Source organism: Aptenodytes patagonicus, chromosome 2, assembly GCF_965638725.1.
Source record: "Aptenodytes patagonicus chromosome 2, bAptPat1.pri.cur, whole genome shotgun sequence".
NCBI classification, from domain to species: Eukaryota; Metazoa; Chordata; class Aves; order Sphenisciformes; family Spheniscidae; genus Aptenodytes; species Aptenodytes patagonicus.
The window spans coordinates 146864959-146883187 of NC_134950.1; the positions used below are offsets into that span (position 1 = coordinate 146864959).

The following is an 18229-nucleotide window of genomic DNA, read 5'->3' on the forward strand; positions in this document are numbered from 1 at the left end:
CTGTTCTGTTAGAAATTTCTTAGATTCACATTGCAGACTAGTTTTCTGTGTTTTAGAGTGTTTGCCTCTGTCATGCATTACTGATTTGATACACAATGCCACTCATTTCTCTTCAGTCTATATTATACAGGCCACCATGTCCCCAGTTACTTTCACAGTACTACATTAAGTGCAAATAACAAGGCATTTTAAGTTGCAATAATTGGATGGAGTTACAACCAGGAAAATACAAAAAGTAGTATCCCTGTAGCTATTTAATTTGTTTGTTATTTATGCTCAGTGTACCAAATCCACAAATGTACAACAGAATCATTAGCTGCAGAATCATCCTGGCCTGTATCAGAAATAGTGTGGCCAGCAGGAGTAGGGATGTGATCGTGCCTCTGTACTCGGCACTGGTGAGGCCGCACCTCAAATACTGTGTTCAGTTTTGGGCCCCTCACTACAAGAAGGACGTTGAGGTGCTGGAGCGTGTCCAGAGAAGGGCAACGAGGCTGGTGAGGGGTCTGGAGAACAAGTCTTATGAGGAGCGGCTGAGGGAACTGGGGTTGTTTAGCCTGCAGAAAAGGAGGCTGAGGGGAGACCTCATCACTCTCTACAACTACCTGAAAGGAGGTTGTAGCGAGGTGGGTGTCGGTCTCTTCTCCCAAGTAACAAGCGATAGGACGAGAGGAAATGGCCTCAAGTTGCGCCAGGGGAGGTTTAGATTGGATGTAAGGAAAAATTTCTTTACTGAAAGAGTGGTTAAACATTGGAACAGGCTGCCCAGGGAAGTGGTTGAGTCACCATCCCTGGAAGTATTTAAAAGACGTGTAGATGAGGCACTTAGGGACATGGTTTAGTGGACATGGTGGTGTTGGGTCGGCGGTTGGACTCGATGATCTTAGAGGTCTTTTCCAACCTCAATGATTCTATGATTCTATGATCAGTAGCACCATATATTGCATATTTTTTTATGCATACATTGTTTTCCTGTTTGTTTTAATACCAGAGCCATTACCAATTACAATTCTCATTCAGATGATCCCAGCAATAGGTGGCATCATCAGTCCATGTCCTAGTCAACTCATGCAGGGAGACTGGCAGAAATGTTCCTGATGCTGGGTGAAAATATTAACTACTGCATAATGTATTTAAAAATAGACACTAACAAATGAATTATTCATTTAAAACATTCAGCCAGACCTATGCAACATAAGGAAAGTGAGGTTTAATTAGCTTATATGACAATTTTTGTAAAAGCAAATGCATTCAGAAGCCATTTTACATAAAAATCTCACCAAATCAATGTCAAGATTCAAATGTCTATTTTTAATGTTTTTCTTCCAGTCACACAATTGTGCTGGCCCTAGAGTAAACAGTAAAACACATTTACCTGATGTGAGTTATCCCACTGGAATAATTTGTGCGAATAAAGTTTAGCACATGTCAAGGGCTGCAGGCTTAGGTCAAAAGCATGGAAAATTTCCAGCATCAGAAACAAAAGAATGTGTTCGTGGAATAAAAAATGGGAAATGTTTTACCATGTTAAGTAAACAGAGACACACCTAGTCCTGTATAAGATGGAGATCTGAGTCTAAAACCTCTTTTTTTAGACTGTGCCCAAGCCTCAGGAGAGATTTACCTTGTAAAGTTCCCTGCAATTCTGCTTGTCGAATTGTCTGAAGTTCAAGACCTGGTGGGAATACACAGTTTCTGGCTCATGTGCCAAGGTCCCCATTCTGCAGAGTGAAACATAGGATGCAGGCGATAAGGGGGAATGGGATGATAAATACTCTAGTTGTTGTCCCATTATAATACTGAGATTTAACAAAGGAACAAACATGGCTGTGGGAAGCAGAAAGTATTCCTGGGTTCTGTGGTGTAATCATTTATTTACTTTCTGTGGTCATCTGGAGCAATGATTTATGATTGCTTTTGCCTATGAAAGAATTACAATTGAGACAATAAAGCCCTTGGATTTTAAAAGCAGTGAGTCAGAAGAAAGAAATTATCATATACCAGAACACTGAATAGATTAAAGTGTAAAATGAATGTTTTCACCTCCTGTTTTAGCAAAGGTCCAGATTGCATCAAGTATCCCATACTCCTGAAGTCGAAATGAAAAGCGAAGAAGAAACATCTATGGAAAATACGAAAACAGAGCTTGCGAGTGAATATTTCATGACATGTTTACATACATAGACAGGAAATGTCCATATTTGATCTACAGTCTGGAAGTCATGCTGGTTTGATTGGTTTGTGTGTTAGCTTCCCAACCACATCTGATCTTTTTTATCCTCCTCCTAAAACATGGGAGGAGCAGTATGCATTTACAAAGCAGAACTACAATAGGAAGAAAAACTGCTACCATAAATGAAGGCGGTGTATACCAGATAAATTGGTTAACATCAACCCACTTATTCCAAGCAAACACCAGTGCGTGAACAGTGCATAGCAGCAGAGCTAAATATCCCATCTTGCTCTGAAAAGAGAAAGAAAATAGTAAGCTATTTATTTTTTCCAACTTGGCAAAAAGAGTACTCTGTTAAGCAAATACGGAAATTGGGAAGGGCCTCAACCAACACACTTAAGTCAAAGAAAAGAGACCATTGGCTTTGAATAAAATTTAAGGACTATAATTCAAGAATCCAACTGTACCCCTCTATCCACCATAAGAGAAAACAATGAGGCACATTTTTCAAGTGTTGCTATGATACTTAGCTAATATACAGAAGAGATTACAAACTACAGGCTATTCCTGAAAAAGGGTCAGTTCTTAATATCTCAATTTATAGATGTCATCTGTATCCTAAATTACTTTATTTCTATGATAAATTACTATGATTTCAAAAGCAGATTTAGAAATGGCTTAATTGGTTATTTGCAAAGAAAAATTTTAAGGTCAATTAAAATCAGAAACTCTAGGAAGTCTAGTACTATGACAAAAGCAATTTCAGAACTACAGGAAACTGAAGTCTTTCATTCCACTTACAGTGATAAATTTGGCTTAGGATATCTACAAAATTCAGGAGTAAAGGAAATTTTATGCTAGAGTTACTAGTAATTTTGAGTTTCTTGTTGCATGTCAATCTTGATATTGTTGGAAAAATGGAATTACTCATCAGTGAAGTCAAACACTACCTTTCCAACTGCTAAATCTGATTTTCGAGTATAAAGCTTATTTGTTTATAAAACGAATCCAATATAGTAGTATTACTCTTCTGGGTTTCTTCACCATACTAATTTAATACTGAAAGCAGTCATGCACTTGGAAACTCCCTCCTAGACCTGTCCATATATATTTATTCTCTGCAGAGCCGAAAACTTTTCTTACAAATTATGTACTAATTGTAGGAAGATATAAATTTCAGATCTACTTTTCAAATGCCGATTAAATTTTCAAATGCCAGGTACTTAGTAGGTTATTGTATTTTCAGATTTTGGTGTTCAGGGACCTAATTCAACACTTGCTTCACTCTAGTGTGATCATATTGATGTCAGCAGAACCACCCCTGATTATTACTGCGTATGGTACAGGAGAACTAAGAGCAAACCAGATACTTAGGTGAACAAAACAAGCACATCTGTAGCAAACTCAGGACTGGCTGGATTTGATTATGCATCTGTTCTAAGATGTCTGCTTTTCAGAATACACCTTTTTGGAGGGGGTTATGAAGCTAATAATGCTGAAATGGAAAACATCTGCATGTATTATTGGGCAGAAGTCTTCTCCTGGTCCTTCCAGCCACCTGGTACTGCTCAGGCAGTAAAGAATTGCCAAAACAATTCAGCAGGACACAGGGCATTCCTGAAAGATAAGATGCCCAGAAGATGACTAAAATGCCTTCAGCACCAGAGGTCTTTGACTTAAGAATAGGTCCTGAAGGGACAACTGCTGCTGGTCACGAAGCCAGAGGAGCAAAAAAGTGGTTTGGAATTGTCTTTCTTCCCACTTTATACCCTGAACCTGACAGCCTTTTCTCCTGACAAAATAACAAATGAAATGAACATTTTTTGCAAAGCAATTAACAAAGAGTACGGAACAAACTTTTAGATTGGTTTCACTAACTCCTCTGTGTTGGATATTTCCAACTTCTAATGGTCTTAGCTGATAATGTACAGTCCTGTAAATGAGGACTAATGCCATGCACTAATGACATTTATGCGTACCTGAATGTAGTGGAACTCTCTCCAGGTCAAAGAGTGACTGACAGATGGGATTGATGTTATTGCCAACAAGGCCAGCAAAGCAAGTCCCAGGATTCCTAGAGACACATAAATCTCCATTCTCCAAACATCGTGTTCAATCCAGGCATTTTCTTTTTTTTGTTTGACCTGCCAAAAGAACACCATATTTAAAATGACAGACTGGCACACTTAGCTGTTTGTGTGAAATACAGCTGTTTTCAGCATAATATTCAGGAAATAAGGCAAGAAACACAGTATTTTTGTTTGTTTTAATGTCTCTGAATGTAACTGCTATTTACTTCTGATGACAAAGTCTCCACTAGTACCTGCAGAGCAAAGGTGGGCTTTAAATGAGAAGAATTTAGACTTCATCAGTGTCTTGGCCCAGGAGGGATTGGTTCTGAGACCTGTTAGCCTGCCTTCACAGCAGGAGAAATCTTATTCTTTGACAAAAAAAAATCCATCTATGGCTAAACACCATATCTGGGAGATTATAACAACAGGAAATATATTAACAGCACTATTTTAGGGAGCTAATTCAGCTCTATTTTTTTAAAAACAACAACTTGGTACATTCAGCTGCACTGAATACAACGGTTGGTATGGATGAAAAGGTTGTGATTTTCATAAACTGATGTCAAAGCTTCTCCTATTTATGACTACTTGCAACAGCCCTTCGATGCTGCTAGTGATCACCATGGCGTAGTATACCCCAAATATGATCATTTCTTCATCTTGAGGACTGGAATCTCAAGGAAATTTCTGGTAATCCATTCAAGTCAGATTACTGGTAAGGCTGATTTCAGAGTTTTCAATAGGTAGTTTGACTGTTTACAGAATTCTTAAGAAGCTGCTAACATCATATTGTGCTTTTAATAAAACTCTAGATTAGACTTTGAGGGTAATAAAAATGTACATTTGCATTCTATACCTTATATTGGAATATTCCTTATACTGCAATACGCATGGCACTCAAGGTGATATGCAAGTACTAGGAACTCTATAGTCACAGAGGATCTTAGAGAGCTTTGCAAGCCAATTATTGCCTATGACTCAGAAGCATGATTGAAATGCTATCTTTTAACAAGTTAGTGTGCATCAGCCCAATTGTGGAGCCATCAGTGTTCACAAATTTAGTTTGTGGCAAACACAGATTATTGTGATTTAGCTCAGCCCTCCTTCATTGCTGGCTAATTCACTTTACAAACATGTCTAAAACTGGTGTGTGCTCAGTTTTTGTAGACAGTTAGATTCCACTGGTGCCGAGACACTAAACTAATAGTGTGCCAAAGACTTAAATGTTCCTGTGAAGCAGGTATAAGTATGTGCATTTTACAGAGATAAAAAAATCCCAAATGAAGAAAATTACTTATTTAATACACACTGACTCTTGACTCTCTATTACATGCTTTAACAACTAGGTCCTGCTCCATCCCTTAACAGTGCTCTGTGGGGATCTGCTTCAAAATCAAACGAAGGCAATGAAAATGGCTTTCCCCCCATCCAGATTTGCTTGAATGACCAAACCAAGGATTTTCTGAATACAAAAGGTTGGTGTTTGCATGCCCATCATACCTGCTGGAATGCCCAGTTCAGCAGCTTGTATCTGTATGATCTTCTCATTGGATAGCATAGGCTATAGCAGGCGTGCATTGTAGCGAAGAAGAAACTGAGAAGTCCAAATTGCTTTCTTGATAACATCCATCTATCCAGCCACTGGGGAAACCTTTTATACTTGGTGCCAAAGTACAGCTGGAAACCAGCAGCTAATATTCCTGGTAAATATACTAGTGCTAAAAGGGTAATCGAAACCACTGGTAAAACTTTGTTTATGACAAGGATTGGAATTTTATAGAAAACATTTTCCTTTCTGGTTATGAAAGGATATATGACATCTCTCACAGAAGTGTAAATAAATGTTAATAATGAGATCACAGATGCTATCTTCATTGGCAAGTGCCACTTGGGGAACAGATCCTGATTGTAGTGTTGTTCTGAAGAGTGTTCAAACTCACCAAAATGGTGTGCTTGATGTAAATTAAAAAGTGCAGCTGCTTCTGGTGGACTGGTGACTTGCATATCCACATTCTGGAAAGGACAGAAAGGAAATACCAAGTGAGTTCAAGAAAAGATTAAAAACTTCAGTAATGACAGTATTTGCCATCATGGCTTTTACACCGTACTGCACTGAAACCATGTACAAAACATAACCACTATTAAAGACAAGGTAGCTTGAAAACATGTTTCAAACAACATAGTCAGTAGTTGAGCAAGGCACTTTTAGCATAGATTTCTCATTCTTCATTCATTATCTATGGTGATTTCAAAACAGATTTTAATTCCAGGAAGTTAACTACACTGCAAGGGGAGATGGATTACATTACGTGAAGCATCATTACAGCTTCTTATGATATGAGCTACAGATTTCAAATGTCAAATTTCAGCTACAGACTTAATGGTGTAGCCCAAATAATATGCACAATAACAGAATCCAGAGTCAAGACAATAAAATACTTCATTCAATCCCTGCTATTTTAGTGACATTTAATTGGGGGAATAAGGATGTAAGTAGAAATGTTTGGGATCCAGTGTATTAGACCAGCTGCACATTTGTCAACTCCAGCATCGAGTCCTGTGGTCTTCTTCCTCTCCTTCACAAATGTAATAGCATCCTCTTAACTTTTATGAAACCTTGTGAAAATGAGTCAACTTCAGTTTAAAAAGCTGAATTTTCTGCTGCCAAATAGGCATGGCTTGATTCCAGTCTCACAGAAGATCTTGGCAGAATTATCACAGACTTTGGAAGGAGCTAAGCTAGTACAAAATTTTAGTGTAATATTATAAACTGTTTTACACTGAGATAATGTATTTAAAGATTGTCCTATAGTTATAGTTCATGGAAGAGGTACATGATCAGTATACATACAAAATGAAAATACGTGTATCAACAGCAGGACATTGCACTTGATGCAGCAGACAGCTGACCAGGGGTGGAGAACTAAGAACTGATAACATTAGGTAATAAACATGTAAGTCCTTTAATATTCTTATGAAATATAAAGTAAAACTGAACTAATGCTGCAATGGCTCAGCTTTAGAATGGCTAATGTGGCAGATGTCCAGACCTCCACAAGGTGAAATGGCACTGTCCATTTTGAGGAAAGCAAATATTAGTAGTTTGAAAGTTGTAAATTAGCATTCTGCTAGGATACAGGAGATCTCCCTATCTCAGCAATATTATCTGGCTTTATTCTTAAGAATCAAATCATAGAATCATAGAATCATAGAATCATTGAGGTTGTAAAAGACCTCTAAGATCATCGAGTCCAACCGCCGACCCAACACCACCATGTCCACTAAACCATGTCCCTAAGCGCCTCATCTACTCGTCTTTTAAATACCTCCAGGGATGGGGACTCAACCACTTCCCTGGGCAGCCTGTTCCAATGTTTAACCACTCTTTCAGTAAAGAAATTTTTCCTTACATCCAATCTAAACCTCCCCTGCCGCAACTTGAGGCCATTTCCTCTCGTCCTATCGCTTGTTACTTGGGAGAAGAGACCAACACCCACCTCGCTACAACCTCCTTTCAGGTAGTTGTAGAGAGCGATGAGGTCTCCCCTCAGCCTCCTTTTCTCCAGGCTAAACAACCCCAGTTCCCTCAGCCGCTCCTCATAAGACTTGTTCTCCAGACCCCTCACCAGCCTCGTTGCCCTTCTCTGGACACGCTCCAGCACCTCAACGTCCTTCTTGTAGTGAGGGGCCCAAAACTGAACACAGTATTTGAGGTGCGGCCTCACCAGTGCCGAGTACAGGGGCACGATCACTTCCCTACTCCTGCTGGCCACACTAGTTCTGATACAGGCCAGGATGCCATTGGCCTTCTTGGCCACCTGGGCACACTGCCAGCTCATGTTCAGCCGGCTGTCGACCAACACCCCCAGGTCCTTTTCCGCCAGGCAGCTTTCCAGCCACTCTTCCCCAAGCCTGTAGCGCTGCATGGGGTTGTTGTGGCCGAAGTGCAGGACTGGCACTTGGCCTTGTTGAACCTCATACAGTTGGCCTCGGCCCATCGATCCAGCCTGTCCAGGTCCCTCTGCAGAGCCTTCCTACCCTCGAGCAGATCAACACTCCCATCCAACTTGGAGTCGTCTGCAAACTTACTGAGGGTGCAGTCCATCCCCTCATCCAGATCATTGATAAAGATATTGAACAAGACCAGCCCCAAAACTGAGCCCTGGGGAACACCACTCGTGACCGGCCGCCAACTGGATTTAACTCCATTCACCACAACTCTCTGGGCCCGGCCGTCCAGCCAGTTTTTGACCCAGCGCAGAGTACACCTGTCTAAGCCGTGAGCCGCCAGCTTCTCTAGGAGAATGCTGTGGGAGACAGTGTCAAAGGCCTTACTGAAGTCCAGGTAGACCACATCCACAGCCTTTCCCTCATCCACTAGGCGGGTCACCTGGTCATAGAAGGAGATCAGGTTGGTCAAGCAGGACCTGCCTCTCATGAATCCGTGCTGGCTGGGCCGGATCCCCTGGTTGTCCCGCTCATGCCTTGTGAGCGCCCTCAAGATGAACCGCTCCATAATCTTCCCCCGGCACCGAGGTCAGGCTGACAGGCCTGTAGTTCCCCGGATCCTCCTTCCGGCCCTTCTTGTAGATGGGCGTCACATTGGCAAGCCTCCAGTCGTCCGGGACCTCCCCTGTTGACCAGGACTGCTGATAAATGATGGAGAGTGGCTTGGCGAGCTCCTCCGCCAGCTCCCTCAGCACCCTCGGGTGGATCCCATCCGGCCCCATAGACTTGTGAGCGTCCAGGTGGCGTAGCAGGTCATTGACTGCTTCCTCTTGGATTACGGGGGGTTCATCCTGCTTGCCGTCCCTATCTTCCAGCTCGGGGGGCCGAATACCCTGAGGATAACTGGTCTGCCTGTTAAAGACTGAGGCAAAGAAGGCATTGAGTACCTCAGCCTTTTCCTCATCCTCAGTGACAATGTTCCCCCCTGCATCCAATAAAGGATGGAGATTCTCCTTGGCTCTCTTCTTGTCATTAATATATTTGTAAAAACTTTTTTTGTTGTCTTTAACGACAGCGGCCAGATTGTGTTCTAGCTGGGCTTCTGCCTTTCTCATTTCTTCTCTGCACGACCTAACGAGATCCCTGTACTCTTCTTGAGTCGCCTGCCCCTTCTTCCACAAGTGGTAGACTCTCCTTTTTTTCCTGAGTCCCAGCAAGAGCTCCCCGTTCAGCCAGGCCGGTCGTCTTCCCTGCCCGTTCTTCTTCAGCGTATGGGGACAGCCTGCTCCTGCGCCTTTAAGACTTCCTTCTTGAAGATCGTCCAGCCTTCGTGGACCCCTTTGCCCTTCAGGACCGTCTCCCAAGGGACTCTCTCAACCAGCATCCTGAACAGGCCAAAGTCCGCCCTCCAGAAGTCCATGGTTGCAGTTTTGCTGCTCCCCCTCCTTACTTCACCAAGAATGGAGAATTCTACCATTTCATGGTCGCTAAGCCCAAGACGGCCTCCGACCACCACATCTCCCACCAGTCCTTCTCTGTTAGTAAACAGCAGGTCGAGCGAGGCACCTCCCCTGGTAGGCTCACTTACCAGCTGCGTCAGGAAGTTGTCTTCCACACACTCCAGGAACCTCCTAGACTGCTTCCTCTCTGCCGTGTTGTATTTCCAGCAGATGTCCGGGAAGTTGAAGTCCCCCATGAGAACAAGGGCTGGCGATTGAGAGACTTCTGCCAGCCGCTTATAGAACGCTTCATCCGCCTCTTCATCCTGGTTGGGTGGTCTATAACAGACTCTCAGCAGGATATCTGCCTCGTTGGCCTTCCCCCTCATCCTTACCCATAAACACTCAACCGTACCATCATCACAATCGTTGAGCTCTAGACAATCGAAACACTCCCTAACATACAGGGCCACCCCACCGCCTCTCCTTCCTCGCCTGTCCCTTCTGAAGAGTCTATAGCCATCCACTGCAGCACTCCAGTCATGAGGGTCACCATGACTGTGATGGCGACTAAGTCATATCTCTCCCGCTGCACAATGGCTTCCAGCTCCTCCTGTTTGCCGCCCATACTGCGTGCATTGGTGTAGATGCACTTGAGCTGGGCTATCGATTTCGCCCCTGGCATCGGCACGCCACCCCTAGGCTCATCTCTAGTGAGCCTGGTTTTATCCCCTCCCCCCTTCGAACCTAGTTTAAAGCCCTCTCAATGAGCCCCGCCAATTCATGAGCAATGATCCTTTTCCCCCTGTGAGACAGCTGGACTCCATCTGCCGCCAGCAGGCCCGGTGCCATGTAAACCTCCCTGTGATCAAAAAAGCCAAAATTCCTCCGATGGCACCAGCCCCTGAGCCACGTGTTGATCAGGTGTGTTTTCCTGGTCCTTTCAGTATCCTTCCCTGCCACTGTAGGGATTGAGGAAAACACTACCTGTGCTCCCGATCCTTCAACCAGTCGCCCCAGTGCCCTGAAGTCCCTTTTGATCACTGCAGGACTTCTCTCTGCAACCTCATCACTGCCAGCCTGTATAACCAGCAGCGGGTAGTAATCAGAAGGCCGTACCAGACCAGGGAGCTTCCTAGTGATGTCTCTGACCCGGGCCCCAGGGAGGCAGCAGACTTCCCTGTGAGACGGGTCCGGTTGGCATATAGGGCCCTCTGTTCCCCTCAGAAGGGAATCGCCTACGACAATTACCCTCCTTTTTTTCTTAGCAGAGGCAGTCATAATGCGTGGGGCTGACTGCCTCACCCTAGGCAACCCCCTGGATGGACCTTTGTCTACATCCTCGTTTGCCTGGCCCTCAAGTTCCAGGGCCCCATATCTGTTGTGTAAAGGCAACCGGGAAGGTGAGGGAGGCTGGGCGGGGGTTTGCCTGGCACCCCGAGCAGGGACCTGTTTCCATTCCCCCCCGTCGCTTAGGTCCCCTCTTTCTACCTGGTGGCAAGAAGGCAGGGGATCCTCTGCTTCTCGCGGAGCCTCCTCCTGCTGCCTCTGCCTCAGGGACGGTAGGGTGCGGCTCCACCAATCTATCTCCCTCTCACACTCCCGGATACTCCTTGACCTTTCCACTTCCTCCTTCAGCTCTGCCACCAGGCTGAGCAGATCATCCATCCATCAAATATTACATTGAAGTTGATTAAGGGGTCAGTTCAAACAAGGTAGTACTTGTAAATAATGCAAGGGTAAGTAGGTGCAAGTCTTGTGTTCATCTTCAATGATACATAGGTGTTTTGTTTTAACAGAAAGATAAAAAATGTACGCTGCTATCTTGCTGTAAAATCCTAATTAGAGACAAGGTAGCCTGTTTCCCACCACGTATCTGACTGACTTGCCTACAGTGCCTCACAGTAAAATTAAAGGGCATGGTCTTCGTTAGGATTTTTTAGCTGAATAGCTACTACGTGTTTATCTGATGATAAAAGCGTATCTTTGTAACAGTGAAGGTGTAGCCTCAGTAACTTTTATTCTCTAGTCTGTGAAGAAAAGTGGAGTGTAGTCTATGCATTGCGGAATCGGAAGTTGGTATAAATTACACAAACTGAGATTCATATCTGAAACAAGTTTCACCTAGAGATACCTGTTTCTTGAAGAGATAGTTTGCAAAGCCTAATTCAGTATTTCACAGCCTGTGAGACAGTTCACATTAGAATAGAAAGTTGTAGCTTGAACTACTTCCGTGCATCAGCAGTTGCAGAGGCAAATGCTGTTGGAGTGGATTTTTTTTCTGGACTTTCTTGTGTGATGTGGAAAACTTACTGAATGCGATGTGGCAATTATGAAGACTCCTCCAAAGATAAACTTTATATTCCTGTACAAAAATCCAAAATTATTTCTACAGAGCTTTGCTCATCCAGTAAAATGCAACTAGCAACTAACCTCATGTAGTTTTTAGCTGGCCCAAACTTTGTGTATTTTTTAACATGGACTGTGATTAAAATTGAATGAGATGCTCTTTATCTTTTTATCTCTTCATGTCAATATTGTGACAAGACTTCAGAAGTATTGGTGATATGCCAGAGTGATGGGAACACTGTTTCTGGACAAAATTGAATGAAAGATTGCAATATTCTGTGTGACATATGAGCTGCTTTTTTACAGAAACATTACCAAGTTGCTAGAGCTTCCTCTATTTCTTCTTGGCATGATGCTCTGACCTGCATTCTGATCAATGGCATGATTATCACCTTCCCTCTTCTCCATTGTGGAAACTCCCTGCAAAACAAACACAGGATGCAAAACAGGTTTTGAAAAGCCCTACTGGAACTTTGAGGCCTATTTTCCCTCAAAATGTTTTGATCCCTCTCCTCCACCCATTTGCTGGAGAAGGTACGATAATCTAGGGAAAGTCTGTCCTCTGAGAAGAGAACAAAAAAGCTCAGCTTGTTTTTTAAGTAGAGCAGAGACTAAGAGAGGGTATGAACCAACAGAACAAAATCACTGATGAAAAATAATCTTTAAGCTAAATGCCCATGTCGCCAGTGGAATGAATGCATTAATTTAGGCTGAAAGTTTTTAAATTACAACAAGTAAGTTTGAAACAGCTTACAGAAATAACATGTAAAATGTTATGAAGATGGATTTTGGTAAATTCATGAGACTTGCTGATGCAAGAAACCCATGCAAATGTGTTGTTCCTAATATTTTTTAGGTTTTAGGATTTAGGTTTTAGGATTGGTCTGGTCTACCTGACAGTCACTCTGTGGCTTTAGAGGTATATTCTCCCTTTGAGATTGTCAGGGAACTCCAGCTGGAGCTTCACGCATGCTGTTCCAAGGTATACTGGCAACACTCATCACCCACAAGTACCAGCAGAAATGGTTCTAAGCTAGTAAGGACCACAAGAAATCGGAAGCCAGAAAAAAAAAGGAAGAGAATGGATAAACTGAAAGAGATGTTTCTGAAAATCCTAGGGTAGCAGGAAAGACGGTATCTTCAAGGCTGTAAAATAACTATAAGGACTGCAGGGACTTCCCATGTGTGCATCACACTATCACCCACTGCAGGAGGAGAGGCACTAGCAGCACACCACTGGAAGCTCAGGGTGCCATACCACAGTGTGACTTTCTGAGGCTACCTTTAAGACAGTGACTAGGTAGCTCTTCCACGTACCTTCCTACTGAACCGCTGAATTACTAGATATGAAACTGTTTTGCTAACTACTGATTCTTTTGTATCCATAAACCTTTTGGCAAATTGTATGGACAAATCAGACTTTGACAGTTGTCCTTTTTTTACTGTGTCTGGTTCCTTCAGTGGATGAGTCCCACAGTCTCGTACTGTCTGCTATGAGGGTTTGCTTTCTGCCAGGCCACCGGACCCCTGAAGCTGAAGTATTCTTTTCCTAAGTATTTCTCTTTGGATTTTTCCCTCCTGCTAGCAAGCTCTCCCTTTGGGCATAACCTTTCAGCCAAGTGTTGCAGAGTAGCGTCAACAAGAGCTGCTGTCTGAAGGTCAGGCTGTTAACCCTTTCCTACACCAGCTAATGGATGGTTTGTATATCCTGCACACAAGAAAGCATGGGCTGATGAAGGCACATTTCTGTTTTTTCCCCCTATTTCTAGGGCTAGTCCCAGAGATTTTATCACAAGTTTCGGGGTATCAGGTATCTCTGTTAAGAGCTCAGCTCCTGCAGTCCCATGATTAGTTAAGAATTTCTACTTGTGTATGTTGTAATATACTGTATTTCTAGCTGTTACAATGGCAAAGAATAGCTTACAAACAGAACACAGTATAATATACTTACCTGGAAAAAAACGATAACAAATACAATAAGCTCCAGATCTATTTTTAAAAGAACTCAGAATATGAAGGGCAGTCACACTGTTTTTGAGGCCTACCCTCTGATTTTTAAAGTTTGATGTGGAAAAAAAAAGGATGTGAACTTATAGACTGACTTTTTACTTTTCTAGGTAATGAGACTGATTTCTTTGAATTGTTAAAGCAGTTTGTGGCTCAGATCTTTGCTGCTTTTTAATTTTTTTTTTCTGTACTGGTCTCTGTTGAGCTTTCAGCTGTTAATATCACCAGTCTACATGAGCATACACAGTGATCCCAGCCACTTCATAACTCTCCTCTTCTGACTACTACACTATTTTGGGAGTCCAAAAGCATATTTTAGATTGGGAAGCTCTGTGTGGAAGAGCTTGATTCACCTGACGCTCATGCTGCTACCACTCTTCATTTAGAAAATTTAGAAATGAAGAGACCAGTAATAGCTTCTAGCTAAAGGTTTGTATCGATGAGGATGTAGTAAATGATATCATGATGTGAAAAAAAAATCCATGAGCTAGAATGCCAGCTGCTGATCCTAAAAGCTAATTTATTGGTTCTTTTGGGAAACAATGTTTAATACAATGTTAAATACAGTGTTAATGGTTTATTCAGCAGAATACAAAACGGAAAGAAAAAAGAAAGTGTGCGTGAATGAATGCATGTGCTCATCCATGGAAATATGGGTTACAGCCACGCGACTGCATGCAAGGAAACATAGGTGTGGAACCATAATTAGTCCACTTGGCTTCTGCTACCAGTATTAACGCAAAATTATTTCTTGGGTACACCCAATAACAAAGCACAGTAATAGTCTTGGAAAACTCTAAATACAAGGCACTTATAATTCCACTATTTAGTGCCTTATGAATTGCCAGAAGGGAGTCATCTACAGCGTGGGTCTTTTTGGAATACATCTGAAGAGAAAAAATTAGGAGTCCTGTGAGAGACAGAAACTAATCAGTTATAGCCCTAGCTAAGTCACAACCATTATGAAAGAAAACAGTTGTAGTAATGTCCAACCTCAGTGCACACCCCTTCTGCTCTGGGAGGCAGCTGTGAATGAGGATGGAGGATGTCCAGCTGCATAAAGCCAAGTTTCCAACGCTGTGAGTACGCTACTGCATTTTGTACCGAGAAAACAGGCTCATTGTAACGCTGAACCAACAGGGATCCACACTGTGCAGACATTACCCCGAGAAAACATCATCCAAAGTCAATGAGAGGTTTTCCCGAGTAAGGGGTTTCAGGGCTGGCTCCACGCAAAAAGAAAAATGGGTAAAATAAACAGCCTATGATAATAACGATGAGGTGATGGAAGAGGCACGGGACAGTGACTACATCTCTCTCCTTTGGCACCATCGGAAAATGACTGCGTGAAAGCGTTAGGGATAACTGTCTCGCTTTTGAAGTGCCTGCTGCATCGTGCAGGACGGTGTAAGCACTCGGGACACGAGTAAATAACTTTCCCTGCTCTTCAAAAATTCTGCTGAGCTCTGTGGAAAACCCAATAAAAACCCGGGGGGTTGGAGCAGGAGAGCGTCGCTCGGCGTTGCTCCTCGGTCAGAGGGCGCCCGGGGCGGACCACGCCGGCCGGGGCAGGGCCGGGTGGGCTGCCAGCTCGACGGCCGGCCGCTTCGCGCCGCTGCCCGGGGAAGGCCAGGCCCCACGGGGAGCCTGAGCCCGCGCCCGCCGGGGGGACCCGTCCCGTCCCGCCCCGCCCCGTCCCGTCCCGTCCCGGCGGCGGCCGGGGCCCCGCGCCGGAACCCGGCCGCAGCCCGGCCACGCGGGCGCGCGCGGACGCCTCCCCGGCGGCTCCGCCAACGGCCGCCGCCTCCCCGCCGCCCCGGGGCTCACCCACCTCGGCCCGCCGTCAGCGCAGCCTCTTCTTCCCGCCGGACGCCGGAGCCCCCGCCGCGGGGGGCGGCGGCAGCGGCGGGCCCCGGCTCGGCTCCGCAAGCAGGGGAGCACCCCTCGCCGGCGGCGGTGCGGATAGCGGAGCCCGGCCGCGGCGCGGCTCTGTCGGGGAGGGCGGACTGAGGTTAGCAGCGAAGCGTCTGCCGGTCTCTGAGGAGGGGAGCGGCTGGGGGGACCTAGTCGCAGCCTCCACCTCCCCTCCCGGCCCCGCCTTCCGCGCCCATCCCGCTCCCCTCCGCGCCGGCGGGGTGCAAGCCGGAGGCCCGTGTCCTGTCCCGAGCGCGGCGGCGGCGGGCACCGGAGGGCGGCGGAGCGGCGTGGCCTCGGGGTCTCCCCTCCGGCACCGCACGGGGCCGCGGTGCCCGCGCCGGCCGCCCCAAGAAGCGCCCGGCCGCGGGTCTGCTGGGGCCTCGGCTGGACAAAGGGCGCATTCACCTGCGCCCTCCCCGCCCCGCAGGAGCGAGGAGGAGGAAGAGGCGCCGAGGTGCGCTGCCTCCCCGGGCGCCCCTCGCCTCCGCGAACCTGCCTCCTGCCCGCAGCTCCGCTCCCTCTGCCGGGGCGCACACGTGGGTTTGCAGGAGGGTGCTGCAGCACTTCGGGGGACCGGGGGGCTGCCCCCGCCCAACCAGCTGCCCGCGAAACGCAGCCCTTCAGATCCCTACCCGGGAAACCTTCTCCTCGCCTTTCAGTCCGTCCTCCTTTCCCTACCGCTTCTTCCAAACCTGTCACTCTCCCAGCCTGGCAAAATGCTGTGTTAAATCCTCCTTCTAACACGAGCAGTCCTCACTTTAAAAATTATTTTTCTTCAAATACCACGATCTTGTACCGTTTTTCTGTGCTGGTGATTCCAAAAAGGCAGTTGTCTCCTGAAAGTTTAGTCACACAATAGCGTGAACTATCATTATCTTGTGAAAGCTCTGTTTTAGTGGATATTTCGACATGTAGTGGCTTACTGACATTGCAGAAAACGTGGCCAGTCTGTCTCAGACATGTTTTTGTTTCTTCACGCAGAGCTCATTGCGTCTTCCTCAGGATGTCTTCACAGAAGTGATGCCAAGTTCCATCTCTTTATATGGTCTGCTCCTTTTTTGCACCGTCGGTTTGGGTTTTTTCCCAGTTCCCAGTACATAGCATCAGAGCATCAGCAGGGTGACGCCTGGCGGTGGGAGTGCGGGGGAGGAGGCTGGCTGCGGCAAGGTGTACCGGGCCGCTCTTACACACCGGGTAAAGGAGGATTTACAGTCCAAAGGGCTAAAAGCCTTGTCTTATTCCAAGTGAACTCCATGGTAAAGCTTTCCTCAGGAGTCGCTGGTGTAAGCTAGTGTTACGGGGACTACATTTATAGACCAAGAGGTAGCTCAAGATGCTGAGAGATATCTTAAGATATCCTTAGCCTTTTCATAAAACACACAAGAGTTTAGCTCCTGCATAAGCATTCTCAGAAGATGAGACGAAAAGCCGGCCAAAGTGAACCTGGCTATTAAATAAGTTCCTAGTAAGCTGCTCTACACAGATGCTCCTATTTCTGGCCAAGCAGAAATACCTCTCCCTAGTCTCCGCATCCTGAGTACTATTAGTTGCCTATCTGTGAATAAAAATGGAAAGCTCATTTTATGTGGGTGCTGACAAAGTGGAAGTAGATTCAAACGCTAGGGAAAACCTTCCTTTCATGCCTACCCTAAGGCATGACTTCCAGGTCATTCAAAGTGCCACTTGTGTTAGAGTGGTTACTGGAAAGCAAACTGCATGGCAGCCCTCCTGCAGACTGTTACAGCTAGATGACGCTGCTGCATGCTGACAGCTTTGAACTGATATTTGTGTGAAGTGCCATGCAAGAAGTGTGAGAGTTAAGGTAGGAAACACCACAGGAATCAGGAGTGGATTCAAAATGAGGTCATTTCTCTTCACACATGCAGAATGGGGATGATCTCACTGACAAAAATTTAAAGCTGTGCAGATTTGGCTAGCTCCAAACGTCTAGAAGAGCGTCAGTATTCTTTAACTATTGCATGAGTTGGGTGAGAAAGAGTAATACTTCTGTGGTTGCTGAAGTGTGACAGGGCATTTTCCAGAGATGAAGAACACTCTAGTGACTCTGTCTTAGCCCGTCTGTGTTTTAGTCCGTCTTCATTCTGGACAGTCTGTGATGTTAACAAAGGATGTGAGGAAACGGTAGATCGCATTTTCTGGAGGGAAAAAAAATATTGCATCATTGACAAGATTGCCTGACAGTGCTTTAATCTTGAGAACATTTTCACCACAGTTTATACAGGGAGAAATCCGTGGTCGGGGCAATTTGTCTGCTTCTGCAACTACTCTTTAGACTAGGAGCTCTGAGAACAACTTGCCAAATG

The 18229-nt window shown here is 45.1% G+C and overlaps 1 protein-coding gene across 1 annotated transcript; it reads right to left on the minus strand.

The window, feature by feature from the left end:
* Positions 1-1853: 1853 nt before the first annotated feature.
* STEAP1 (STEAP family member 1) lies at positions 1854-15874 on the minus strand. The gene is made up of 5 exons (XM_076331563.1): positions 15820-15874; positions 12297-12401; positions 5746-6258; positions 4153-4317; positions 1854-2464 (listed from the first exon to the last, which is right to left on the minus strand). Exons 2-5 carry the CDS (start codon positions 12387-12389, stop codon positions 2207-2209), a joined length of 1029 nt encoding a protein of 342 aa, XP_076187678.1. The 5' UTR covers positions 12390-12401; positions 15820-15874; the 3' UTR covers positions 1854-2206.
* Between the last annotated feature and the right edge of the window lie 2355 nt (positions 15875-18229).

Bases quoted from the DNA above. Each gene is read 5' to 3' on its own strand.
- STEAP1 (XM_076331563.1), bottom strand. From the start codon at position 12,389: ATGGAGAAGAGGGAAGGTGATAATCATGCCATTGATCAGAATGCAGGT. The intron at 6,259-12,296 runs GTAATGTTTCTG...TGTCCTTTCCAG, and splicing joins GAGGAAGCTCTAGCAACTTG to AATGTGGATATGCAAGTCAC. The intron at 4,318-5,745 runs GTATGATGGGCA...TTCTTTTGGCAG, and splicing joins TGAACTGGGCATTCCAGCAG to GTCAAACAAAAAAAAGAAAA.